This window comes from Corvus hawaiiensis, chromosome 3 (assembly GCF_020740725.1).
Source record: "Corvus hawaiiensis isolate bCorHaw1 chromosome 3, bCorHaw1.pri.cur, whole genome shotgun sequence".
Taxonomy (NCBI): Eukaryota; Metazoa; Chordata; class Aves; order Passeriformes; family Corvidae; genus Corvus; species Corvus hawaiiensis.
In genome coordinates this window covers 80,571,766-80,599,356 of record NC_063215.1, presented here as the reverse complement: position 1 = coordinate 80,599,356, position 27,591 = coordinate 80,571,766, and the positions used below count along the sequence as shown (strand labels likewise).

Below are 27,591 nucleotides of genomic sequence, written 5' to 3'. Positions count from 1 at the left end.
TGTGACGGCGGCCGTGGAGCGACTCCCAGCGCCCGGGAGCGCCGCCCATCGCACCCATGGCGGCCCGGCGGGGTGCGGACGAGATGCGGGACCGCGTGGTGCTGGGCGAGTTCGGCGTCCGCAACGTGAGCGAGCCCGGCGGGGAGGGACGGGGGGCGGCCGGCACCCGCACCCCCTCACGGCCCCGTCTGTGCCCTCTCCTCGCAGGTCCACACCACCGACTTCCCCGGCAACTACCCCGGCTACGAGGACGCCTGGGACCAGCGGCGCTTCGAGGAGGTGGGTGAGCGGCGCCGGCGGCCGGGGCTGTGGGTGTGCGGGGATCGGGCCCCGCGGCCGGCGTGACCCGCGGTGCGCGGCTCCCGCAGGCGTTCCGCGTGGACGTGATCCGTGAGGAAGAGGACACCCTGGAGTTCGACATGGTGGGCATCGACGCCGCTGTCGCCAATGCCTTCCGCCGCATCCTGCTCGCCGAGGTACCGCCGCTCCGGGGGTGCTCACCTGGGGGTGCCGGCCTAAGCCTTTCTTAACAGGGAGCGGGGAACGTTCAGCCTTGTGTCAGCCCTTGCGGACAGCTGCAGGGTTTGGAAGAGAAGCACACGTTCCGCACGTGTGCCAGGAGCCCAGAGAGAATGAGGGCTTTAGCAGCATGGGCGATACCGCCTGCTGCTCTTAGGGATGCGGTTGGTAGCATCTGTGGGTCAGCCTTTTCGACACGGTTGTGTTGCCAACCCAACAGAAGCCACATAATGCTGCCAAGTACTAAAAGGTTGAGGATGCCTCAAAGCCCTTTCTCCTGCCCTTCACTTCTTGCGATTGTTTAAAAAAATGGGCATGGGAGTAGATGGAGTGTAAGGGTATATTGCTTATCCTGATTTGGCAGAAATACCACTGAAAATAGTCTGCATGGCAGTTATTTGTAGGAGAGGAGGGACACTTGAGCTGGATAATCTCTTGGCATGTAGTTCAACTATTGTTTTAGGCTGACTTGATCTCTTGTCTCCCTGAGGTGCCAACGATGGCCGTAGAGAAGGTCTTTGTGTACAACAACACATCCATTGTGCAGGATGAAATTCTGGCTCATCGGTTGGGCCTCATCCCTATCCGAGCTGACCCTCGTCTCTTTGAGTACAGAAACCAAGGTGAGACTCTTGGATAGAATAGAACTATTCCTCAAACTAGGAAATCATGGTCATGTAAACTGAGCAGAAGTGTAATTTCATGTGCTTCTTCCCAGGAGATCAAGAAGGCACAGAAATTGATACTCTGCAGTTTCAGCTGAAAATCAAGTGCAAACGGAACCCTCAGGCTGCCAAGGAATCATCTGATCCTGATGAACTATATTTCAATCACAAAGGTGAGATTTCTTCTAAAAATAGGTGCTGTTTTTTTCCTTTTTTCAGTCTTGCAAGACAGGATTTGGGCTGTTCTCTCAGCCCTGTGTGCTCACAGGAAGAGAGTTGATTCCATTCTGCTAAACTTTCTTTTTGCTGTCTTCAGTCTTATACAGGTGAGTGACCTGCTTTGAGGCAGCAGCTGCCTGATGCTTGTGGCTTCTCTTTGCAGTGTACAGTAAACACATGACATGGGTGCCCTTGGGGAATCAGACAGACCTTTTTCCAGATGCTGACTTCCGACCTGTTCACGATGACATCCTCATTGCACTGTTGCGACCTGGACAGGAAATAGATGTGCTTATGCACTGTGTCAAGGGCATAGGTGAGTTGTGGCTCCTGGGACAGCGGGACAAGGAATGTGAGTGCTTGGACTAGGGCACTGCTGTATGATGGGGAAGGGTAGAGAACTGGCTTTTCCCCTGGAGCTTTAGGCCCCAGCATCCTTGTTCTCTGAGGCCTACTCTCATCCTTGACTCTTAACTCTTCATACAGGTAAGGATCATGCCAAGTTTTCTCCTGTGGCCACAGCCAGCTATCGACTGCTTCCTGACATTACTCTTCTGCAGCCTGTTGAGGATGAGGCAGCTGAGATGTTGCAGAAGTGCTTTTCCCCTGGAGTCATTGAGATCCAGAATATCAATGGTACTTTTTTCCTGCCTTGTTCCTTGCAAGCTTTAGTAGAGACTGATTTGAGCTTAGAGCCAAACTTTGTAGAGACAAAACTGCATTGTTATGTTGCATTGCTGATCAATGGTTCATGCTTTTCTGAGCCCAGTTTTATGGATGAGTGGCTGCCCCGTGCAGATGTGTTGGGTGATGAACTGGGACATCCCTGAAATGCTAAGGCATTGGATACCTGTCCACAGAGCTCTGCAGCTGCTGACTGCTGCTTCCAGTGCTGTTCATTTGTAACACTGGGTAGTGAGCTTGCTCTTTCCAGCAGCTGAGTGTGGAGGAGACTTCTTGTGTCCTTCCAGGAGTGCATGCAGGCTTTGTGTTTGGGTTAGTTCTGCCAGATTGGAGTTTCATGTTGGGTATATGCTAATTCTTTTTATTGGTGGTTTCCCTGCCTTTGGTGATGGGCAAGTGCCTGTTTGGGGGGTAAGCACCCGCTGTGACCATAAGGCACCCACCTGCTGCAATTTGCCCATCTCATTTCATCTTTTTCCCTCTAGGAAAAAAGGTGGCGAGAGTAGCCAATGCACGGTTGGACACATTCAGCAGAGAAGTTTTCCGTCACGAGGGTCTGAAAAACCTTGTGCGCCTGGCAAGAGTGCGGAACCATTACATCTGTAAGTGCCCCGTTTTCCACAGAGTCCTGCTGTGGTGTGTGTGAACAAGCAGAGACTGGCCAGCATGTATGGCTGGCTCTGTGCCTCTCCCCACCCTCAGCATCAGCATCCATACATTCAGAATCCAGTGGGTAACTACCTGCTTTGGGATTGAATGTCTTGGTGTTTCCTGCTGGCAAATGTAGCTGCTTCTCTTGCTGTGAAGATCTGGCTTGTTGCAGTGAGGTGTAAGGGAAGATAAGGGACAGAAGCCTGGAGCCAGGTGCAGGCTGAGGCTGCCTTCTGGCTGTGCTGACTTGTGTCTCTGTGCAGTTTCAGTGGAGTCAACGGGTATCTTGCCTCCAGATGTGCTGGTGAGCGAAGCCATCAAGATCCTGATGGGAAAGTGTCAGCGCTTCCTCAATGAGCTGGACTCTGTGCCTATGGAGTGACCAGGCTGTAGCTGGGAAAGCAGATGCCTGCACTGCTGTTCTGGGCTTCCTATACCTGCATGGAAGGGGGATTCCTCTTCCATAGGCAGGAGGCTTGACAGGGGCTTGCCAAGAGTCCAAGGACCATCTCTTCGGATTTTTCTGTTGGTAATGAGCCTCAGTGAGGAGATGCACTAAAATAAAGGCTTTTTTTTTAAAGCTGTCTCCTGTGCCATTCACAATTGTGAAATTTTAATACATGAAGAAGGAAGTGGCAGCAGGTCTAAAGATGAGTAACAGCATTTTTTTTAGATGGTATGCAGTGAGGAGTGAGGAAGATTGATAGGGCAGGGTAGTAAAGCATTTCACAGCAGGTCAGTGAGATTTAACGAGTTGGTATCTGAAACCTGTTCGGCAGGTGTTTCAGACCAGCTCTGGGATAGTTAATATGGATGGTAGAGAAAAGGCTGTACTGTCAAAGGACTGGAACACCTCTCCTATGAAGAAATTGAGAGAGCTGGGACTGTTCAGCCTGGAGAACAAAAAAGCTCCAGGGAGACCTTATTCTGGCCTTTCGGTATGTAAAGGGGGCATAAAGAAAGACTTTACCAGGGTCTGCAGTGACAGGCTAAGGGGCAACACTTTTGAGCTGGAAGAAGGTAGACAGGTTGAACATCAGACCTTTTTTATCATGAGGGCTAACATGTCTCATGTTGCCCAGAGTTGTGAATGCCCCATCCCTGCAAGTGTCCAAGGCCAGGTTGGATGGGGCATTGAGCAATGTGGTTGAGTGTTAAAAGCTGAAAATGTCTGGGAGTATTGGTGTGTCCCAGTTGCTTAAGGCAATGCACACTATAGTGCTAGACTTTAGTAAGTAGAGACAAAGTACTGCTTGCCTGGGGTACAATTACTTACAGTGTAAACATCCTTTGTAAGGTGAACATGCTGAAGGGAGGAGGTACACTTGGCATCCTGGCTCTAACCCCAGCCTGTCCCATGCCATGCTGCAGGTATATGCTGCACGTGTATATCACACATTATCATCATATATATATATACACTTCTCTCTGCTGTTGCTTCACATGTTTATGGGACATACCCTGGAGTAACCTACAGGTTTTGCGTTGGCAACACATACCACTCAAGCTGTAAGCTGGGACCTAGAATTAATATAAAATAGCAGTAAGTGACATATAAATACTTTAAAAATGCAATTTCCCCCTCACCTAATTAAACTATGGAGTCTGGAATGGTTCATCCCCTCCCTGACAGTGTATTGACCACCAGCAGAGGTGCTCCCTTTTTGGTAGCTGGAATAAGGAATGCTGAGCAATCTCCAGGCAGGCAATCTGGCCAGACCAAAGACCTCAGATCTTACTGAAACAGATAAAATAAAAATGAAACAGGACACCATGTGTATGAAACTGGAATAGCTTTACTGACATTCAGGTGTAACACAACCAGTTCAGAGACAGCTTCGGATTTAAACATTCCTACAAAAAAGGTTTAAAATCCATTTTACAAAAACCCCTTGTGTCTAGCATGAAGTCACAGAATGTTAAAAATATCACAACACAATAAATACACCCAGCCTTTGCTAGAGCCAGGAGCCATGTTAGCTCAGAGGTTAAAAAAGTTTGAGGCCAGGAAGAAAGAGAAGGGTGCTGGTGGAACAGCAGGGGCAGGAGGGTGAGTGGATGCCCAAGGCCTGCTCTTCCTATCTGCACTCCCACGCCTCCCAGCCCCAGCCTTTTTGTCCAGTCTGTCTGTGTGGAGACACCACTTCTCCATCTACCACAGTTTATTACTTGTTCTGTCTTCTGGATGGCAAAACTGCCAGCTAGCTCTGGACAGACCCTCCCAGCTCCTGTGCTAACACTAGGATAGATTGTGTGAACTATTTGTCATGTAAGAAGAACCAGCTTTGCAGACTAGAGTGGCTTAACCTAAAACCCAGTTTCTGACCTGGCTCCCCCTTGTAAACTGCAGTATAAAGCCCACCCCTCCTGCCCCACCAGGCAATTCTCTGAGGAGTACCAGACTGGGTAAAAACAGGGGCTACTGTCACCTCCACTGCCACAGGGCAAGGAGATCCCTTTTGGATTTCAGGTGCTTCAGGTATTGGTCCAGATTTTACTTACCCTGCGCTGGCCACATTCTAGTCTACAGGGCATGGTAAAATGAAAAAAAAAATTAAAAAAAAAATCTGTCCTGCTCCCCCTGAGAGATGTCCAAGAAAGGCCGGCACAAAGTAAAAGCCTTCCATTTGGCTCTGGGTAGAACAAGCTGTGTGATCATATCTATACATATATATGTATATATATGACAGTGTCTGCCTCTTTCTAGAGAGCAGTTGCACCTTAGAAAGGCTGATCTCACAGGAGATCCTAGAGCACTGCTAGGCTTCCTGGCACGCAGCCCTCAGCCCAAGGCTCAGCATCCTGGAGGGAAACGGATTCAGCAGAATACCAGTCCACTAGGGACGAGTGCTGATAAGCATGACAGGAGTGTCCAATGTGTTCCCTACAAAGCCTGGCTACTAGCACCCAGAGGAAGATTAGGGTAGCCTCTTTTCACATGGCACACTACTCTGCCTTTTACATTAATCCTAAACCCCAAGGGACGAAGAGGTGGAGCAAGAGTGACCCAAGGCTACAAGATGATCAGGCTTTACCCTAAAGAGATCTATGGACTCGGCTCCCACCTTGCAGAGAAGCAGAGGTCTAAAGATGCTTATCCAATGGAGGAGAAGGAGTCAGGGGAAAAGCTTAGTATTGACTGGTTCAAATGCCACCGCAGGCCCCATCCCAGTGTATGGAACAGGGACAGGACCCGTAAGGGGCTTTATTCAGACGAACGCTTGTGAAGGTGGTGACAAGGAGAATCTAATGTGCTTACTATGAGGAGAGACAAAATATAAGGTAGGGGAGGAGATGGTTGCAGCATCCCAGGCTCAGGGTTCAAAGAGTACATTGAAGCCCTCTCCATCCTCATTTTCTAGCGCATCTGTCTCCAATGATGGCTTCACTTTTTTGAAGAGAGATGGAAGGTTCCGGATATGAACCTCCTTGCGGAACTGCTCCCCGATGGGCTTCTGCAGAGGACAGACAGGCATCAGTCATTACTGTCTTCATACCCCCACTCAGCTCAGGGGCAGCTTGCTTGCTCATCAGAGGCAGACCCCAGGTTCTGAGCAATCCCTAGGCCTGGACCCTGTGCTTGCATTTTGAGGAATTTCAGGCCTGGCCTTTCCCAAGTGCCAGAGCACTGAGGTAACCACCAGAATACCAGCTCCCCAGCTTCTAATTCAAGGCTCCACCACCACCATCCTCACAGAGGTCCAGTGCCCACCCAGCAGCTTCAATCAAACATTTTAACACCCGGTTTCCCTGGGCAGCCTTGTGCAAGGTACTCCATGCCTCTCAGTGAGAGGCCATTGCTGGAGGGGCTGCTCAGCCTGTCCTGCCAGCCTTGCTGGACCTCCAGGGTGAAGAGGAGGAAGAACAAGGTGAAGAACAAACACCAAGAATACACTGCAACAGCCTCCCAGCTGGGAAGGGGAGTGGTTGGTAAGGGACAGGCAGGCTGGCCACCCCATCACTTCTGCAGCATACGGGTGTGAAATTTTCCTCCAGGATATCACTTACCCCAATGCAACCTGAGATGAGGCGCTTGAAGTGATCCTTCCGGCGCTTGTCTGCCACTTTCTGCAGTGTTGGGTTGAGAAGCTTTGAATCAAACTGCTCCAAAGAGTCCAGCTGGATATCTGGGATCTGCTCCATCACTGCCTTCAGCTCAGCATAGCGAGGGCGCTGCACGGAGAAGTACGATTAACACAGCTCTGCTAGAGGAACTGCCTTGCCCTCCTTGGGGGCCATTAGCTCCTCTGCCCCTACTCATTGAGCATGGGATTAGTTTTCACCATTCCCCTCACATTCCTCAACCTCACATTTGGACGAAGAACAGAATTTCTCACCAAGGCCTCGTAGATCTGGAAAGCCAGGTGGACGAGAGCTGCCATGCAGCCATCGTGCTGCCCATGTACCTGCAAGCCCTTCAGCACACTTGTGAAAAACCAGGACACAGCATCGGGAAGGAGGTTTCCTGGAAGCACCTGGGGAAGAGGCACTGTCAGCACTGAAGCAAGATACTGGTACATAACCACCTTTCTGCAACAGCCTGCTCTTCCTGAGGGAAAAGGTGCCCAGAGGTGAAGCAGCCACGCTTCTCACAACATTCAGAGCTTCCTCTTCCAACCCTGCCAGAACTAATCCCTTCTTCCTCCCAGAGGTACCTGTTTGAGCAGTGGCCAGCAAAGCTGTGTTGTGGTTCTTTGGCAGGACAAGGTGTCCTTCCAGGAGAGGGATGTGTAGGCAGTGATCAGCACTGCAGTGCAAACATCCTGAAAAGGAGTCAGAGAGAAAAACCAGTCAGAGGAGCTATTTCCTACTTCCAGCATTCAAACCTGATGGGAGCCAAGATGCAATCCAGAGAATCTGCAGGAGCTTCTGAGAATCCTGCATGTCACTGTTGCTCCAGTGGAAGGTGTTCACCCAGTGTGCAGCATCATAACCATGAGAGACCAGTGTTAAGTTAACCTGCTCCCTTCATCTCCCTGGGAAAGGCCCTGGAGCACTCACGGACTTCCCTCAGCTGCTACTCTCAAGTCACTGCAAAAGCTTCTACAAGAGCTTCTGAGGCATCCACAGCAGACAGTACAGAAACATCAGGATAAAGGTACTCTGCACAGTGGGTGGTATTAGCACTGTGGCTCCTGTACCAGGTCAGGCAGATTTTACATAGAAGAAAAAGCTGGATGAAGTTCTTCCTCATGAAGACTGGAGCCCAGGATGAAGGCAGAGCCAGGGAGCACCCTGGGGGCTGAATACCCAGGGCCTCTTCCCCAGAACAGCTGAAGCTCTGTAGCTGCATTTTATATTGGATCCCAACCCCCATTTGCTTTGTGGCTTCTGCAAGGCCCTTCCAAGCCATGCACATTGCCAAGAGGTGATTCTCACATGGGAAACGCTCCAGCAGCCTAGGTCTCTGCAGCAGTGTCTGGCTGCTGAGCAGACAAGTGTGACAAAGAGTACAGAGAAAGGATGGTGGCAGTCAGAGCACACACTCACCTCTTGCTTCATCAGACACTTGCCGAGCTCGGTGAGCTCTGCGTTGGCAGGGGGAGTCACCTCCGTGGCCATCGCCTCATCATCTGCAGAGCAAAGGCAGCACTGTCAATGAGGCCTCCCAAGGACTGAGGGGGACATGGGGAGGCTGCAAGAACTAAGCTGGGAGCCAGGAGACAGCACACAGAATCAGTGTCCTGGCATAGCTTACCCTGAACATCTCTTTTCAAGCAAAAAGCACCCACCCTTTGTAGGGCAGGAAGGGCATGCAACTGGCTACCTTCAGTTCTTGGGAAACTGTGCACATCCCCCTCTTCTCCTCAGCTTAAGAACCTTAAGAACCAGTTGCTCCAAGATGCCACCTGTGAACCCTACAGCACATTAGTTTTCAGGCTAGACTGGGTTTTTCTGTGGCCCCCAGACACACTGAGCAGGACAGAGCTGAAGGCTTCTTACCAAACCTATACCCCTCACACAGAACTTCCAACATCAGCCCAGCCTCCCCCTCAAGAACCAGGAAAAGTGCTTGTGTACACCAAGGGCAGGAAAGGCAAAGGTAGGCATTTACTCACCATCTCCATCTACAGCAGCAGTAGTGTTCTGTTCAACACCTTTCTTAGAAACACAGCAAACAGCTGCAAAAACAGTTGCAGGTCAGAGGAGCAGAAAAGGGAAGATGCTACTGCAAAACATGCAGAGATTATCCTACAGACTCTGATGGGCTCATAGCTGCTTCAAGCTCCCCCAGCTCTTACAGAGAATCTGAAGAATCAGAAAGCCCAGAATAAAAGCCCAGTACCGCACTACCTGGAAGGCTCTAACACCCCACCCACGGCACTTTCCCACAGTGGAACCTGCTGCACAGTGGCTGCTTCAAACTACTGAGAACCAGGAATGTGCAAAATCATCTGAAGCCCATAAGCCAAGAAGAACACTGATTTAAAGCAAAAAGGCCAATCGAGAAAGGAGATAGAAAATTGAGATCTGTAATCTCTATGTGGAATCAATTTCCCCAGCCTCCCTGCACAAAGCCATGCTGACAAAAAAATGATGTCGGAGAAGGGGAACACAAGGGAGACTGCTTTGGGAGAGGGACTCTTCCCTTATGTCTGGTTAGAGACAGCAATTACCAGCAACAAAACTGATTGTGCTTGGCTTGTCCACAAATCCATGTCCCATACTGGGTTCCAAAGCACAGAATGGGAGAACCCAATTCCCTGTAGGACTGGATTCCTACAGGAACAGTACCAAAACCATGGAGCCCTAAAAGCTAACAAAAGGAAGAAACTCTCTTCTGAAGGTTTAAAATGATCTCTTACTAGGTTTTAGCTAAGATTTTGGCAGAGCTGTCTCACACCTGCCTTCTCAGGGTTATGTTAAATACTACTGACCGTTACAATTAAGTTCTACTGCACACTGGGAATTCCTGTTGTCCTCTCCAGGGAAAACTTCCCAAATATCTCAGGAGATCTAGCCTGATTTCACTTACTGGCGAGATCCATGACTTCTCGAGTCAGCAGCCTGACCAGCTGTTCCTCAAGCATCTCCTGAGACTCGGGGTTGTCATCTGCAGCATCATCCTCACTGAGGAGAACAGGTTTTAGTTTGAAGGGAGCCAATGCCTTCAAATACCCCCTCTGCCCAAACACAGGGAATGAGTCACCAGTGTGTTTTCCAGCCCTTGCTAGCAGGGCTGTTCCTGGGCAAAGGGCCATGTAAAAGACCCAACCTCCATCCCACTCCCCACTTCCCCCTTCATACCAAGGGATGGAAGCTTACCAGAGCATGCTTCGCTGGTTGATCACCTGCCATTTCTGAGACAACCTCTGTTCAAGACAAAAGGAAAGACTCAATCTGGACACAATGCAAGGAGACCCAAGCAATAGCTGCTGGCAGAAGCAAAAGAGCGTTAAACAGAGCTCTCACACCAAGACCCATTTTGAATGGCAGGAGAACTGCTACCAACTGTGCTGGAATGAGCTGTTATGAAAATGAGAGGACACAAGGAAAAAAAAAACCAAACTCCAAAATTCTCAGGGCTGCAGTTGGAGGAGTTTGTGTCTGCAGGTTTGAATTCACAGCAAGGGGTGCTGTGCAACAACCAGGGTTCAATGCACCTCAAAAGCCCTCCCTGAACATCATCAAAATCATTAAGCATCAAGGCCCTTTTCTCTGCTGGCTCTGTAGAGACAGACATTCCCAAATGCTGCTGCCAGCTGCTGCAGGGAGCCTGGGCTGTCAAGGAACTGGCATCAAAGAAGCTGTTTTCTTACCATGTGCAGATAGGTGAAGAGTGGTCCCAGCATGGGGCAGACAAGGGTTTCGTAGTATTCTGAGGGGCAGGAAAGTACCAAGGGCTTCACAAACACACCTGCACAGACCAGTTAAGGAAGAGATCCAACACATAAGGCCAGCTGCAAGGGAGGCTGCAGGAGAGTGCCCAAGCCAGCCCATTCCACTGGGAGGCCAAGGGACAGGCACCTGGAAACCCACCTTCCCACAGCCCTGAATTAACAAGTGGCATCCCTATACAGCAAGAACATGAGTTATTCAGCTCTTTCTCCTGGCAGTTCAGATGAGAAAGCTAAGGGTGCTTAGCACCCATTTCCTAGCTGTGAGACTGAATGTCCAGCCCTGGAAAGTAGGTTGGGAAACCCACATGATCTCCCAGAGAAGCACATCCTAATGTCAAGCTCCTCACTATCCAAGCCCCCTTGCCCCTCGGAAGGCACTACTAACCTCTCACAGTGCCTCCAGAACCACACAAATCCCTTGCATTTCTTCTGACCCCATGCACTGCTGTTTCTGTTTGTGCCCTCTTAGGCTCACACCTCGTCCACACCAGGTGTATTCCTGTTTGTTTACCTCCTCAATCACCCTTCTTTGTCTTGGCCATACTGAAAACAATGCAGGATTTCAATGTATGTGTTCTGAGCCTCCCTGAGACAGTGATGGAAGGATACGGAGCATGGGACGCAGTCTGTAATCAGGAATGTTGTTGAGGTTGTTGAAAGCAGAGCTGAGGAGCTGGGTGGCGAGACCCTCAACAGTGTAGAAATCCTGTTGCATGGAGGGGCCTGCATTTCCCAGGATGTGAAAACTTCAACAAAAAACAAGTCAGTTACAAGTCTGCTAGATAACAAGTACCATGTCACTGCTCTGCAAAGGCTACAAGTTCTACCATCTTGAGATTACATAGCTGTCACATTCCTAAACAAATACTATAGAGGACTTTTAGCACAGCATCTCTTTTTTTTCTGGGATACCTGCAGAAGGACAATGAATTAAGCATTTAAGCACTACAAGTTACTTTCAAGTGCTGGTATACCCTGACACATAATGAGAAGTGGCAAGAGACAAACTAGATCAGGCTATCAGATAAGTGCTCCAATCTGTCTACCTAATTGTGGAAGAACTAAAAGCAGATCCCCATTTTGAGGTACTTTTTCCAGACTGTTCCGTGTCTGTGTGACAGGTTACAACCACTGAATATAAGCCACCACTGCAGCTTGTACTTGGATATTACAGAATACAGCTCACATCAGAAGTCTAAAGGAAGTCAGGACCCCACTGTAACCTGCTGCTCCAGCTGTGCAATGCTGGATTGTGGTGAGAGATCTGGTGCTCTTACCAGTTGTCGTAGAGGGTACAAAAGAAGCCCTGCATCCTTTCTAAGACTGTTTTGTAAACAGGGGAGTCATAAAGCTCCAACAAAGGCTGAGGGAGACCTGTGGGAAGGAATAAGCTTCAGTTACATTAATTCAAGAGCACGGTGCACCTTCAGAGCATGCTGGGCAGGCGCCAGCCAGCTTGATGGCAGCAAGGGAAGCTCTTGGCAAGAGCCAAATGAGAAGAGGTGCAGCAACCCTGGGGCAGAAACCTCCCTTAGAGGTCAGCCAAGTTCAGGTTGGTTGCACCCTGAGCAGAAGTGTTTCTACTGAGGTTGTAGCCGCCTCATTTCTCCAAAGTAGAACTTACTTGAGCTATCAGAACCCAGTCAGCAGCAAAGCTCACATTTGTTGCAGCTCCTCTAATAGCTCATCCCTTCAGGTTTGTATTCTCTGCCAGGACACAAGCTACTGTTGAACTATGATATTAAAAAGTTTAGAGCAGAGATCAAGGCCCTGCTGCTTTATGTGCAGGGGTTCACAGACAGAGAGTTTAAAGTCACAGAGAACAGGTAAAGGAAGCATGTCCTCATTTTACAGAGGAAATAGAGAAAGAAAGACAAAGCAACTTCCCCAAAATATTTCACTGTTTGTCAGAACCTGAAATTAAACCTCAATTTCCAAAGTCATGATCCACACTTTATCTACAAGGCCACCCACTCGTGCTTGGCTGGAAAGGCTTCTGTGTTCACAATCTCAAACCTGTTTTAAGAAGGTTCCAAAGGCCTCTTTCTAATACGCTGTCTAGAAACAAATGCCAGGGCCACACTGCACAACTTGGCTCTTGCCCTTCAGGACAGGTCTCTGCACCAGCAGTCAGGGCTCCTGCTGTGCACTAATTCTGCTCAATGGCAGACAATTACAGCACTCTGCAGCCTGAAGTGCCATGTTGCAGAGACCACCACCCAGATGGGATAAGCGGTTTGGTAGGGTACCCTTCACTTCATGCAGAAGAAACCAATGTGTCTGAGACCAATAACTTACTTAACACCTTAGTTTCAGCATGTTCAACTCACAGCTGAGCTGCAAATACTATGAAGAAGCTGGTCCTCCAGCCCTGTTTCACTTCCACTGTTACAGACAGATCATGAACTCAAATACCTCTAAGTATCTGCCCACACATTCCTCCCGAAGAGAAGCCTCTTACCTAGAATGGCATTCTTCTCCACCTCCAGCATGTCCAAGGCTTTTGCAAATGTATCCCCCAGCCTAGCCACCATCTCTGGCATGTAGAGGTTGTTGTGAGTCCTGAAACAGAAGAGCACTTGGTTTATACTCATGTAAGTCAATTCCTTTTTGCCCTTGATAGTGGGATCCTCTCCTTCAGCTTGTGGACAACTCTTCTGAGGCAGATGATGAGGAAGGTGAGACCAAGCACGTGTGCATGGGATCCCCCTTCCACACCTGCAAAAATACTGGGGAAGCTGACCCAACAGAGACATGGAGTGACTCCACCTCATGTCCTGAATCTCCTGGCTGCCCCTTCCACTTATTTCAGTTCATCCCACCCGTTGCAAGCAATGGCAGTAAAAACTCCCAGCAATTCTCCAGATGATGCTGGGAACAACTTACTAGCTTGGCCAAAGGGATCAGAGATGTATTTTTAAAACTGACAAGACATGGATTCTGTCATTGCAAAAGATCTTCTGCACCTAAGGCCCCTGCAGAGGGAGGGGCTGTTTCAGCTCCAAAATACACGCACTGCCCATCAGGGATGAGTCACAGTCCCCAGAATGGCAGGTGGCATTGGAGGGACTCTAGTGAGAACATCCGTCCGATCAGATGTTACTCATGGCAGGCACACGCGCCCCCTGGACAACACATCCAGCTGGGAACAACTCTGCATCATAGGAGGTGGCCACTGTCAGCTCTCTGCAAGGGACACCAATTCAGCCATGGGTGGCTGTTCTTTCCATCCAGGCCAAAATGGGTCCCCTCTCTTAGCTGGGGTACTGACACTCAGAGCTGGACTCGGCAGGGGTGTCTCTCTCACCTACCTCTCTCCTTTGAGACCTCAGACCTCCACTCTGGGTGTCGCCAGCTGCACACAGCACAAATCCTGCAGCCTCCTCCAAAACTGCAATGCCATTGTACCTGCTGCTAGAGGTGATCAAGGGCAACTCAGTATCTTCCCCTCGAGCAGCATTTCCCAAAGCAGGGGGTACATGGGAATGGCTGGGGGAAGGGAGCGTGGACAAACCTAAGGATGTTCTCCAGAGTCTCAGCTTTCACTCATGTATTAATGATTGGTTTTGTTTGTTTTTTTTTTAAGGTCCATGTTCATAATTCTGGCAACCCTGATGCAGTGATGTCTGCCTGCATTTGCAGAAAGCTCCAAAACTGCAACTATCCTGTTTCTCTCTGCAAGTGTTAAATACTTCCCTGCTCACTGCACGTGAGGAAGGCAAGTATGTGAACTTCGTAAGAAAGAGCTACACAAATGTCTACTTAATGACTCATACTCTCATTCTGGGCTGGATCTAACACCATGCAACAGGCCTCAAAGGGGCACAAGCTGATTCTACTTTGCCAAGAAGGGCCAGGTAACAGCCCAGCTTCTACTCAGATTTGTTTAATATTGCCCCACTGACTCAAAAAGCTGTACATTTCTGCTTGAGGCTATCCTGAAACCCAGCTACTAAAATAATCTCTTGTATGTTTCCTGCCCTTTCCATGCCAGCTTTGGCTTTGCTGGGCAGAAAGTCAGTGGGGCAACCCAAGGACTGTGGAATTGCAAAGGTGAACCCTGAAATCCCACTGCACTAACTCCAGCAGGATGGGCCAGACAGTCATATGCTGAAGATGTGGTCATGGTCCTTAGTTGTTTTGGAGTCCTTGAAGCATTTTCTTAAGTCTGAGAGTTGGGAGGCAGATGTTCATTTACAGGCCAAGTTCTCTTAACACTTTAGCAAGTTCCCAGTGGGAATGGAGAGAAAATGGCCAACCGCCTACTTCCCACAGGAGTTAAAAAGGCATCCAACAGCTCTCATATATGATGATGTAGCCCCTTGGCATATTCCAGCAGAGACTATCAGCACTCCTGGGTACCCTACACAAAGGGATGCATGGTAAAACTAATCTCAAGAGACATTTATGCTTGAGAAAAGACAAGCAAAGGATATGGCAGGAATTGGGGGATTTTCAGTGATGGTCATGGCTCCGCTAGAAAGAGTATCTGATGCCTAGACAGAAGGGCTTGTAAACCAGAAGATAAGTCCTTTAGGACAGTCCATGACTGAAGAATCTTTTTCCAAAGCAGGAGCTGTCTACAATGAAAATGCCTACAGCATCCATGTCTACCCAAGAATTCTCTCACCAGCATTAATGCTTTGGCAATGTCAGCATCTCGTCATCAGGAGTTCCAAAAAAGCCTTTGTCTAAGCAAAGCATTTGCTGAGCCTGAGCATTTAATTTGTAACAAAACATGAGCAAATCCCAGCACAATAAAGGCTCTGCACCAATCAGGTCATGCAGCTACTGACTGCAGAAATGCACCAAGGTGGCTGAAAATCATGATTTAGGTTTAAATTCAGGAGTGAACATTTTAAGCCAGAAGCTAGAAAACACCTAAATGAAATGAGGTACTACAGAGGACAGGAGAATCATTACTCTAAAAGCTGCAAGCAGTGATTAATAAAGCAACCTCAATACAATTCCATAAATACAGCTACCAACACAAATACAGGCAGGCACAGTAAGATGCTACTCAAAACTACCTTATTTTTCCATTAACTGGACTACCTCATTCTTCTCAGTTCTTTGATCCCAGCCATGACCTACCTCCAAGCTACTTACCACCCTGGCAAAGGCCCAATGGCTTAACAGCTTCGCTGCTTGTCTGCTAACACAGCAGCAGAATGCCACACACTATCCCAGAGAGCAGCAGACCCACCTGCTCAGCCTGCAAAACCCCCTTTTTTAGCACACTGGTGCCTGTCTTGGTGCTCAGTTCAGCTGCTCAGCAAGATCCACACTGCTGCTACTTGCAGATCTGCTCACACAAAAACCAGCACAGCCTGCAGGACTTCCACATCTCTGTCCCACATAAGCACATGGCAACACTGGATGTTGCTTATCCCTACAGAGAGCTGCCTAATGGCATCCATCTCCAAGTAGTAATGCAACAACGTTCCTGAAGGCATCCTCAACACAGGCAGCTTTCCTGCCAGGTAGCCTTCCTCACAGCCCCATACTTTCTGCCTGCTGACAGGCTGCTACAGATTCCATATTCTCCTGTGTGATCCATATTAACGAGGGCCTGAGGGAGACAAGCATGGAAAAGGCACCTGAGTCAAGCAAAGAAGGAGTTCCTTCCTCCTAGCACAAGATCCAGCTTTGCCAAGAAGACATAAGCACCATCAACACTTGCACTGAACAACTATGAGCTTGCAGTTGTCAGAGGCCTATATATCCAGCAGCAGCAATGGAAAAATATGAAGCATGAAGATCTACTGTTCTTAATACATCATTCATTAGTTCTTGTTGGAGCATTCAGCCTTAAGAAAAGCCCAGATAACTCTGAGTGAAGTACAGGTTTCTCCATGTATGTTACTACCATGTACTCAGAAAATATTTCAGTCTGCAGGTGAGATGCGTGAACAACACAGATGCCCTATCTCAATAAAAAAGCTCAAACCAGCCACGAAGCCTCTTCTTCTACATACTGGATATGGAACATAGCTCATGGGTTTTCTTGGAGGTGGTAAACAGCCAGGCACAGAGTTTCTGCTTCTGCACAGAAGTGAAGTAGTGACAGAAGTTGGATGACAGTTTCCCTAGCTGCTTGTAACAGAGACCCCACGTGATTTTACTAAAAATGTACAAGTTCTGGTAGGAATAGTGATTGCATGAGGAAAAAGTGTCTGCTGCAGCCTGCTCAGGCCTTGGGCACTGGTTTAGTTGGTCTCACACAATATGACATGTGGCAGGCATTGGAGAAATGGAATGAGGCTACTACCTAATCAAGGCAACTCTACTCTACCTAACCTCTCCCAAAAGCTCATCAACAGGATCTTCAGCCTTCCAGGATAAAAGGCAAAAGCAGTTCAAGCACAATTCTGCAGAAACCTGCTCGCTGGCCAAAGTACCACACACTGTGCTATGCAGAGCTTAGCAATGAGAAACACCGCTCATGTGGGCCAAGACAGCATGTGCTTGTCACAACAGTCCAGCATGTTGCTTTTCTCTGGAAGCAGCACATTCCTGAGCTCAGTGACTACCAAACATACCTGACTATACAGCACTCAGGTAATAGGGTCCCTTCCCTTACAAACCTGGGAGCTGAAAAATCTAAGTGCATCTGAAAATTCTCTTTCTCAACATGCCCCTGCCAAGGACAGAGTGTCAGGTTTTCAAATATGTAACGTGTAGAGTTATCCCACAAAACTGTTCTGTAAGTCTGGCAAAATCCCAGTGTCAGGAGTTACCCCAAGAGAGACTTCTCCTTTATAATTCTGGGAACTGTGTTATTCAGGATTTCCATTTTCTGCCTTCTCCTGCTCCCTCCCCTGGCTGCCCCAGACCTACACAACACCAGTGACACACAGAGAGGCACTGCATGGTAGCAACGGCCCAAGAGTATGCATCCACTGATTTCAATAGCAGACTGCTTCAGGGGGCTGCTGCTCATGTTCAGCAAAGCCAGCTTAATTTAACACTGAAGAGAGAACAACACAAACAAGATGCGATGAGAGCTGGGACTGCCCTGGTGGAGACAGGAGAGGTGGCCTTGTAGGGGCTGAGGGCAGAGCAGAGATGTTAGTTAAGAAATCATTAACTGAGGGGCAGAACTACAGCACTGGAGGTAGGGGAGGCAACCCCAGCACAAGCTCCCATTAGCTTTGATGGCCTCTTGTAGGCCAGACCAGTGAACATTCAGAAGGCTCCAGTTTCCCCAGTGCCATTCCCCACTGTGAACAGTCAGGAACAGTACTTGGGCACCTGCACCAGCCTGTGTTCCCACTGGCTTCACTGGGCAAACATGCTCTGAGCATTCCATGTATTTATCACAGTTTGGCTTTCAGAGATTTGTAAGTCAACATAAATGATTTCAAGTCAACTTGACCCACCTTATGAGAGCAAGTAAATTGTCAAAAAGCTTCAGGACCTGCTCAGTGCAGGGATTACGGTACATTGGAGTTCCACTGGGCAGGTATCCCAAAAAGAACCCTCCAGCTTTTGCCTCTTCAGTAGCAGCAGGCCAACGAGCTCGTTTCACAACTCCCAGAATGGTGTACACACAAAAGCTTATCTGCAGCAAGAGATGTGGAGAAAGTGTTTCTTAGCCGGATCACAGTCTGAATCAATAGGTTTTCAGAGAAACACATCATCATCCCATCACAAAGAGAATGTACTACAGTGAGCCTAACCTGTTGATAGGAACAAAACTCTGCTGAGATTGCTGCCAGCAAAATGCAACAAACGATCATGCTATATTCCATAACCTTGAGAGAGCCCTAGCCATGGCAGGATGGCCTAGGAATTCACTATCAGACAAAGCATCAATACATATGGTCTCAAGAGTATGCAAGCAGCCAGGCAGGCTGCTAAAAGTAAGGCTCTAGACCATCAGTTCCTCATGTCCTTCATGTGCTGGGACAGATGCAGAGATCCCAGATGACACAGCGGTCAAACTGCATTAGCCCCAAATCATAAGCATAACTCTGTGGACTGCATTTCAGTGTACTCTACAGATCTAAAGACAGCAACTCCATTTGCAGTCCGAGTGAAGACTTTACACTAACAACTCAAATAACACAAATCTTCTCAGATGAATTTTAATTATATTCTGTGCTGCAGTCTGAGCATGATGTTTTTTCCATATAGCCTGGTTTAAAAAGCATGATTCACTGCGCCATATATCCAAAAATCATGTACACCAATTGCTTATCCAAAAGCAAACTCTGTTGAACAGAGAGTAGGAAACAGTGTGCTTCACTCTGATAAATAATGTGGTTTACAAGGCCTACATGCTCTTTACCGTAGCTTAAAGAGCAAAGGCCAGCCTGTTATTCTGCAATCTGAAAAACCTGTTGATGCATACTCTGAAGAAGTACATGATCAGGAGACCTTGTGTGTAATCACAGGAGAAGTGGGGGATTGAAGGAGGCAGGTCTCATTTCACTAACGATTACACCTCTCCTGGTAATGATACTCACTCTAGACCGGTTCAGGCCACTAGGATCTTCCAAGACTGGATCGGCAATTTTGTTGTCTGCACCCACGTAGGATATAAAGGCTTCAGGATCTGAGAGGACTCTGGCAGCAGCAAAAGACAGAAATGGATTATTGTTTGTACCAGGGAATTTGAGCAGAGCTTTGCACTGGTAATAAACATCTACCAAAAACCAAGCAGGCTAGAGAGGCTAGGCAGTGCTCCATCCTGTACATGGGAACATGATTTAAAAGCACCAGAGATGTGTACACTCTCAAAATATCATCAGTTCTCTTGGGCTGTGGGGATCTAAAAGATTCAAATCTCTTATGAAGATAGCCCTGCTGGGAACGCTCTTGTGCATGCCCAGCAACCCAGAGCTGCAAGACATCCCAGCTTTAGTAACAAGAACTCAGCTTCCTACCTTCTCCTGGGAATGAGCAAAGACATCTTTGATTTCTCATTTCCTGCAAATGCTTTGAGCATGCTGGGGAATGTTCCTTTATTACCTTAAATGACTCTTACCCAGCAATTTTCAGCCAACAGCATTTAGACTGCTAGCAGTTTCTGAACTGTAGGAGAGCTATAATCACAACAACTGCCTGGAGCACACGAGGTCAAGAGGCAGCCCATCACCCTCATACGGCTTGTGTGTTCCCTTACTGGGCACGGCATTACCTCCTCAACACCTCCAGCTCAAAGCTGGAGAAGAAATGACCCATAAAAAGAAAAATGACCCATACCTCTGCATCTCTGGGGAGAGCCATAAGCCAGCAACAGGAGCCATGAGCTCCTCCAGGAAAGCTTTCTGTCGCTCATAGTCCTTAAACTGGTTGCTGATGAGGACAAGGGCCTCCATAAGAGCACACTTCTCCATCTGCGTCAGAAGTAGCTCATTGGAAAGCAGCTGTTTCACATGGTTGTACAACATCTCAAAGTTTGGCTAGAAAACACATCCAAGTGGAAAAGCATCATGCATTTGGTATGGAGGAGGGCCACTGGGGGAGGCAGAGGAGGGGTGTACTGTTCAGCTGGAGAAGGTACATTTCTGTTACCTTTTCTCAACACAGCCATCTCCTCCTCACACTCAAGTTTCTCTGAATGTTCAGTCTAAGAGAACTTCCATTCTTCCCTACCCCTCTATCATTAGCATCCATTTTACTTGTGCTGCTTGTATCCTCCTCCTCATCCCTTTTACGTTTAACTCATCAATTTACAGTTCAATTTCTGAGGCAGAAAATTTTTCAGTGGGGAAGAAGAGAGGTACAGGGAATGAACCACTTTGCCATTTGTGCAGCAGGAATGTTTCTTGTAAGAAAAGCAGAGACTGTAGCCAAGGAAGCTGAAGATCCCACAAAATCCAACTAAAATTGAGGCAAGACTCATCATGACAGAGTTGCGTTTACCTACCAGCACAAGCTGAGGGTAATCCCGGCACATCTTAATGATTGAGGAGCACGCATGCCTTCTCACATTCTTCACTGCTCGAGTTCTAGGAGCCTGGACAGACACAACAAACTTCAATGCAACAAAACAAAAGTTCAGCCAAATGCAGGGCATCTTCAAGAGACAAATTCATTATATATAGTTTTCTGCAGTGTTGAGCACAGATTAAAAAAAAACATTTCCATGCCTCCCTGCTCCCTCCAAACAATCATGCAGCAACCAAATTTCCTCTGAAGCAGTAGTCAACTCAAGAAATCCATATTCAAACAAGCTGTACTTCAGGAGTGAGGATGCTATGACTCTTCCTCACTATTTCAAGACTCCAAACACTCCTTAGGTAACTAGGGGGTTTACAGCCATCTTTCAGAGCCATGTATACCAAGTACTGAAAGAATACCCAGAGCTAATGAAGAGATTTCACTCTCGGGAAGGCCAGCACCGCCTGGGGAACTAAGTGTACTGGCCTTACAGCACGTCTGCAGCCTTCTAAGCTTGTGAGCCAAAGCTTAGTGGGCTATGCCAGCCACAGAGATCAGCAGTATCTGGACTCCCCAGCTTTCCTAGGAGCAGAACTATACTTGAGAAGCCTACTACAATAGTCTTCAGACTCAGGATGCTCTCTCCACTAGAACATTATTTGATCCAACTGTTACAGCTCATTAGTAGATAATAATTCAGACATACCTTACTTTCCTCTACAACTTCAAAGGTAACTGAAGCAAACAACTGTGAGAAAAGGGAGGAAAAATCAAAAAACTCGTATCATTTGTTAATATTTAGCACTCATATCTGTTTAAGGAATAGGCAATAAAGATTTTAGTGCAATTTCATTGAAGTCAGTGAAGAACCCCTGAGTAAGTTGAAAGATGTATCATCAATACAGCAAGGCCTTGAAAGAAAACATGGTTGTTTACTGGACAGAGCATGCACTTAACGTTAAGTTTAAGGCTATGAACTGCAAAATTTGGGTTAATTGACATTACTGTTCTTGTGACAAGCCTCAGTCTCAGTTTCTCCCATCTTTAACATGAAGGATAGTCCTTTCTTGACAGCAACACTAAGAGGATTGACTCCTGCAGTTTAGTACAAGAGCCCTGCACCACAAAAAGCTGATGTGATTTTAGCAGGGTCTGCACATACCTACCTTGGAAAGTACTTGTGGGAGGTATTCTGGTCGGTAAGTGACAAACGGAAAGAGAGCAGAGACATTGGTGAGCACACAGGACAGGATGAGAGGATCTTTTGTTTCAAAATTAAGGACAAGCTGCAACAGATCTATGCCATCATTCACTGGGATTTCCTACAAAGGTAGTGAAAAAAAAAGAAAGAAAAAGAGAGGCAACACTCAATACTTCAACCTACAGTACACTTCCTACAAAACCTAGGAAAAAGGCTGGGGGAAAAAGGACAGTGCCTTCGCCACTGTTGACAGGGCAGTCTTGAGACATCAGTCTCTAGTCCCCGTACTTTTGCTGGCACCTCTGGGATAGGCAAATTTCCTCTCTGTCTCCCAATTCTCCTCTTGACTTTGTCCAACAGATTCCATGCTTAACCAACTGTAACGACCCATATAATTATTCTACTGTGATTAGACTGATGAGTGCATGAGCAGCTTAATGTAATAAAAAATTCAAGTCAGTTGACATCAAACTGATCCTTCTGATTCGCCTGCTGTTGAACAAAAGGCAGAGAGAAAATGCTTCTGATCTGCTCTCTGGGCGTAAGTTCCTCTCACTTAGTTAGAAGTGAAAAAAAATTTTAAAAAAATCTAATAAGAGGATAATTAAATAAACTCAAGAAATTTTTCCTTAAGCAGTCTCTTCTCCTCTAGCAAGGCACTATCTTAAAGCATGTCACTTGAGCACTCTCCAGTGACTTCTCATCCCATAGTGCCCAGAATTAAGACATGCCCTCATCTAAAGAAGGGTCATTACTCCTCATGAGAATGGCTCACCAAACAAACTGGGTTTTGCATGGAGGTAACCAGTTACTACAAACTGCTTAAGGATAACATAACTGCAAAAACCCAGAAGAACTGCCGACCCAGAAGAAGCCAGGAGAGAAGGCAAGAGCTTGGGATACACGTACATCTTTATCCATGGTTCGGAACATCTGGCTGATGACGCTCTCCGAGAAGAAGGTCATGGCATCCCACTGCACAAAGGATGGAGAGAAGATGGAGCAGAGACCTTCGCCTGTCTTAGCTGAAAGGAAGAGAACACCATGCTCAACCATCCTCAACAGCAACCTGAGAAGCTCCTGTGCTGCAACATCTTAGCACTCACAAGTATTTTGGCCACACAGCTCTCCCTGCAGATGCCTCGCAGGGATGCACTGGGAGCAATTAAGGTGATTTGCTTCATTCAAGTGAAGGCTCCTGAGACATAAGTCTTTGAGGTACTATGCAGAGCAATATTAACAAATCACAGAAGGGAAAAGAAGAGAGACCACATGCCCAGACTCAGCACTGCAGGCAAGACTGCCCTCAGTGTGACTTTGCAGAGCACCAACGAACCTTCCTTCACAGTAGGAAAGCAAGGTGAATGACAAGGGATTTGCCAGAGAGGCACAACTTCCCTAACAAAAATAATCAATATATTACAGAAATAAAAAGACCCAAATAATTGTAAAATTGTATCAGAGGGACAGCTGTATCTGTTCTGCAGAGAGATTTGGGGGAAGGAAAGGAGGAGCCAGGGGCTTTACATCAGTTATTCCATATGTAGACTCTAAAGGGATAAATTAGGGAAGGGGTGGGTTTGACTCAGTTTTGCTTTTAACTTGCAAAGACCTTAAAGCCTGAAAATCTAGCATGGAGTCTTGGCTACTGCTTAAAAAATTCCAACAACATCAACCAAAAAAAGGCCAAGAAGTTTCTTTTTGGCTTTAATTAAAAGACAAATCCCATATCCCCATTTTTTTTCAGGTGACCTACAGTTCATGGGTCCAGTATCAACAGGAGCTGTGAGTTGGTACTTCAGCCATTCCCCAGCCATTTGGAAGCCAGTTAGAGGGTCCAGACGACAAGCCATCCTCATCACCTCTCCTTGCTGGGCTCGGAAAGCTGCAGGGAAAAATCAGACACCATGAAAACAGCTGATGCTCTAAATTTTTCAGACCCATGAACATTATGGACTTTTGCTTTGGCAATAGCTGTGTAGTGGGCACAAATACACAAACAGTGCAGCAAGTACAACAGAATGAGCAATTTTTGAAGTGATTTAAGTGGACGAAAACATAATGGACTAACATTTTAAAAAGTGCAATTAAAATGCAGCATGAATTATGAAAATTTATGCTAAACTAGATTTACTACAATTAGGCCTCTAGTCTTCATTTAAAATGTTCTTCAAACTATAAACGTTTGCTGCTTACAAAGCATCTTGGGATACTGAGATAAAATACCAGCATTAGATAACTACTACTTCCTTCAGCTGAACACACTTTTCCTAGATTATTCAACTAATGACAAACAAATGTGAACTCAAAAACCCAGCTGCCTTGTTTTTAATTTCGAAGATACTAAAAGCAAAGTACAGAACAGGAATTTAATTTGTTCCAAAATATTCCAGTGCACGACCACACAAAACAATCAGTTCTGCTGACTACAAATGCAACTTGCATTAATAAAGTTGTTTTGCCAAGCAATTTTATTTTGTGCTTCAAATTAGTTTATTTTCTTATATATGTAATGTCTTCAATATAACTTAACCCTGTAAGACTATTTCAGATTCAGGCCTCGTGCATTTAGCTACTTTATAGTTTCTATCCAAACAGATTTATTACAGTAAGTAAAAAATAAACTATCTAATAAGCAACAAAAACTGCAACCCTTAAAATCTTCAGACAGAAATGTAAAAAGTAAAAATTTATGTAATTTATTCAATGTATCCTCCCATCCACCCAGTAAGTACCAAACTACACCAGCCAATGAGAACCAACTTCAGTTTTGGGAAGAAAAATACAAAATGAAAGTAAAATCATTAATATCAAGTGCTGGTTTAATATCATGATTAAATTTTGCTATTTTAATTCTCAACTCTAGCGATTGGTACTAAACCAGAAGCTTCTTACCAGGGCCAACACAGATTTTCTTTCTGGAATGGCATCTAAAGTCTTTTGTAAGGTGCCTTCCTCTCCTAACCTGAACATGACTTGAGGTTGTTTGATTTCCTCCTCTAGGCGACCAAAAGACACATTTTCTTTGACACCAGAATGCTATTAGGCCACCTACCTGACCGGCAAGCAAAACAACAGCAAATAGTAAAATTAAACACATGAGCTGCCACAGGAAAATCCTAACTTAATTTACTCCAAGATCCAGGCTGAAAAACTTGAGACACAAATGGAAGCTGCCAAGCCAATGTGGTAGGCTCCAAGCTTGGCCAGCAACTGGAAGTAGGAAGAAAGGCACAAACAGAATGCACAAAGGGTATGGCAACTTACAGTTGAAGAAGGCATTGAAGTCCTCATCACTGTCAAAATCAAAGCGGGAGTATTCACAGCTGGGGCTGTCTGCTTTGGAAGGAAAGCCCACCTGGAAACAAAGTGGAAAAGGTCAGGAAGGAAGAGAAGTCACCCATCACAGCTAACACCAGCTTCAAGAACATGAAGGCTGGAGGCAAGGAGCAGACAATAAAACCGAGATACAACTGTGTGCTCAGCAGCCTGGAGATCCTGTCTGGCCATGACACAACAAAAATGTAGTTTCTCCCCCATGACCCACAGGCCACGTTCACCCAGGCACCTTCTCACACCCAACAAGTTGTGATTCCCACATACCTTCACTAGGTTGGTCATAGATGCACGGAGATACTTGGGAACGACAGCCAGCAACAAAGGGTCATGAGACAGAACTTCATGCCGAAATAGGGCTCCCCATGTGATCTGGGTGGACGAGCGCAGAAACTGCGGGGAGAAGAGAGAAAAGAGAGGAGCAGAGGAGGGTTTCAGTGCTGGAATTACCACTATTAAGTGCTGCTATCAGAAAGCAAAGGCAAATTATACTGACTATAAAGTTAAGGCCAAGGCACCTTGAAGGCACATCCCAAATTTCCAGAAAGCCAAAAATCTCTAATACTAGGGCTGATTGCAAATTCTACATTTTCTACTCAGTATCTCTGTATCAGGCATGGCTCTTGATGGGGTGGTAATGGGAGTAGAAAACACTGCCTTCCAGGCCTTCAGCTGAAATGGAGCGCCTAGAGAACAATACTTAGCAGCTGAAGTTCTGCAGTCTTCTGCAGGCTAGCTCAATTATACATTCACACACAGATACATGTGAGACTTTCAGCCCTTTACATACCTGGCTGGGATGAGTTGTGAAGGCTAAAAATGACTCAAGGTATTTTCCAAAGTTGGCTGGTGTTTCCACATCACAATCTGAGCCCTATGAGGAACATGAAGTATTTCAGACAAAATACTAACTTTATGGCAGGCTGGGCTCACAAATGGTATGTTTCAGGGTAAAGCAGGAGCACTACATCCAAGGCCATAGACTGTAAAGGAGCAGAGACAGAAACACTGAACAACTGATTTTTTTCTGAATCCAGTATAGCCCAAGGAGCATCAAGTTCTGCTGACCAGCCTGGAGGTGCTGAAGACACCACCACCCTCATTCAAGAGTACAGGGTGACTTCTCAGATAGTGGAGTTCCATTAAAACTAAATTCACAACCACTGCTGCTGCTGTGAATCACAATTTTACTCCTATTGGGTCAAACCCACTCAGCTGTACCAAAGTAGTGCAATTCAAACTGAAGAATTTCACAAGAAAATAAACCCAGGTAATTTCACTCGATTTCTCCAAATGTTTCCTGTATTTAACATATGGGTATCCATGACCAGTAACTTTCTTGGAAGTTTGTCAGGAAAGTAAGTTTTGCCTGGAGCCATAAATTCAAGGTTTTGCTGCTTCTCACAAACTGTAACATGACCTGGTGCCCTCAAGATCCCCAAAATTGTACAGCTCAGTGCTGCCTCTCCCAAGCGAATCTGAGTAAGTGAGCTCCATCTCATTACTTCATTATGGATTAACAGCTCCTACTGCCTAACAGCAAGTGGAGTCACTGGAAGTAGTAATGCACTCTGGTTCCTGTCCATTCTTTTTAGAGGTGAATTCTCAAAGGTTGGTTTTGGTTTTTTCTTCCCCTCCCTGTGAGACTTTACTTTGCTCTATCACTTTTACAGGCTCGTTGCTTCAATCTCCCCACCAACAGCATCTCTCAACAAGCCTGCCCTCTCTATCCTAGAAGCACTGAGCTGAAGGGAGGGAGTGGGAATTCAGCACTGGCATGGCATGAACAGTATGAATTTGCATCTTCATCTCAACATTGACACAAAACATTACAAAGATGAACAGTAGGAACAAAACCCGTTTCTTCCTTGAGCTTGAGAGAGTCTTGGTGGAAGAACAGACAGGTATACTCTCTGAATTATTTTTACTGGGAAATTTAAAAGGCTTCCAATAGAAGAGTAATTTCCTGGACTAGATTTTCTGTAGCAGTAGTCAGCTAAAAACCTGACCAATTTTCAGTGAAGCTCAGCATTTTACAGAGGTTATAGGAAATGGTTCTTGATGACAGCAAAGCCCTGGCATCAGTCAGGGGTCCCTCCAGTCTACATTCCTATTGACTCAGCAGGATACAGTCATCCCACTTAAAAGCAGAGCCATTACTGCCTTTACGAAATGCATGGAGAGAACCCTACAGCTGCCAAATGTGCAGAGAGAACCCTGGTCCTACCTTAGATCAGGGTTGCCTCAAGCCCCAGCCCTAAAAACTAGCCTTGCCAGGGTTGCTGTTGGTATTAGTAAAGACTTACTAGCAACGCACATAGCTGGCTGCCCAATGCGCACAAAACTTGGCAAAGTCTCTTCAAGAAAACATAGTGCTTCTCCACCAGGCCTTCTCCATCTGCTGTCCTGGGAATGAGGGAAGGGGGGAAAAACAGGATCACAGTTACTCATGCTGTAGGTGACAGGCACACTGCTGGCTATCTTGTAGATAAAGAGGACTAGAGCAGTTTGATTTTATCTCAGTGGGATTTTCTTTGCTATTATCAAGAAGTACTGCTTTATTGGCATCTAAAACCTCTGAAAT

At 46.7% G+C, this 27,591-nt stretch overlaps 2 protein-coding genes across 9 annotated transcripts in view; one reads left to right on the top strand and one right to left on the bottom strand.

Annotated features, from left to right (window-relative positions):
* Window positions 1–15: 15 nt before the first annotated feature.
* On the top strand, window positions 16–3,322 carry POLR1C (RNA polymerase I and III subunit C). Of its 2 annotated transcripts, none has more exons than XM_048298822.1 (9): window positions 16–125; window positions 208–279; window positions 369–476; window positions 1,010–1,142; window positions 1,238–1,357; window positions 1,624–1,719; window positions 1,890–2,039; window positions 2,573–2,689; window positions 3,002–3,322. In XM_048298822.1, the coding sequence occupies exons 1-9, from the start codon at window positions 57–59 to the stop codon at window positions 3,118–3,120; spliced, it is 984 nt and encodes a 327-aa protein (XP_048154779.1). In that variant the 5' UTR covers window positions 16–56; the 3' UTR covers window positions 3,121–3,322. The 2 variants fall into 2 exon arrangements, with proteins under 2 accessions (XP_048154779.1, XP_048154778.1); XM_048298821.1 differs by having other exon boundaries at window positions 1,567–1,719.
* Window positions 3,323–4,514: 1,192 nt separating this feature from the next.
* The window catches only part of XPO5 (exportin 5), a 28,977-nt gene continuing 5,900 nt past the window's right edge, over window positions 4,515–27,591 (bottom strand). For 5 of the 7 annotated variants that reach the window (XM_048298563.1, XM_048298565.1, XM_048298567.1 and 2 more), the window contains 24 exons: window positions 27,314–27,413; window positions 25,798–25,881; window positions 25,275–25,400; window positions 24,939–25,029; window positions 23,428–23,556; window positions 22,581–22,696; window positions 21,637–21,792; window positions 21,177–21,218; window positions 20,457–20,564; window positions 19,790–19,989; window positions 19,051–19,150; window positions 17,962–18,143; window positions 13,041–13,141; window positions 11,857–11,953; window positions 11,189–11,325; window positions 10,499–10,596; window positions 10,005–10,051; window positions 9,715–9,809; window positions 8,798–8,860; window positions 8,229–8,311; window positions 7,394–7,501; window positions 7,076–7,213; window positions 6,747–6,911; window positions 4,515–6,193 (listed from right to left, as the gene is read on the bottom strand). In XM_048298563.1, coding sequence (XP_048154520.1) covers window positions 6,053–6,193; window positions 6,747–6,911; window positions 7,076–7,213; window positions 7,394–7,501; window positions 8,229–8,311; window positions 8,798–8,860; window positions 9,715–9,809; window positions 10,005–10,051; window positions 10,499–10,596; window positions 11,189–11,325; window positions 11,857–11,953; window positions 13,041–13,141; window positions 17,962–18,143; window positions 19,051–19,150; window positions 19,790–19,989; window positions 20,457–20,564; window positions 21,177–21,218; window positions 21,637–21,792; window positions 22,581–22,696; window positions 23,428–23,556; window positions 24,939–25,029; window positions 25,275–25,400; window positions 25,798–25,881; window positions 27,314–27,413 — 2,707 coding nt within the window. In that variant the 3' untranslated portion in view covers window positions 4,515–6,052. The remainder of the gene's footprint in view (window positions 6,194–6,746; window positions 6,912–7,075; window positions 7,214–7,393; window positions 7,502–8,228; window positions 8,312–8,797; window positions 8,861–9,714; window positions 9,810–10,004; window positions 10,052–10,498; window positions 10,597–11,188; window positions 11,326–11,856; window positions 11,954–13,040; window positions 13,142–17,961; window positions 18,144–19,050; window positions 19,151–19,789; window positions 19,990–20,456; window positions 20,565–21,176; window positions 21,219–21,636; window positions 21,793–22,580; window positions 22,697–23,427; window positions 23,557–24,938; window positions 25,030–25,274; window positions 25,401–25,797; window positions 25,882–27,313; window positions 27,414–27,591) is intronic. The other 2 variants (XM_048298566.1, XM_048298570.1) reach the window with 1 other exon arrangement.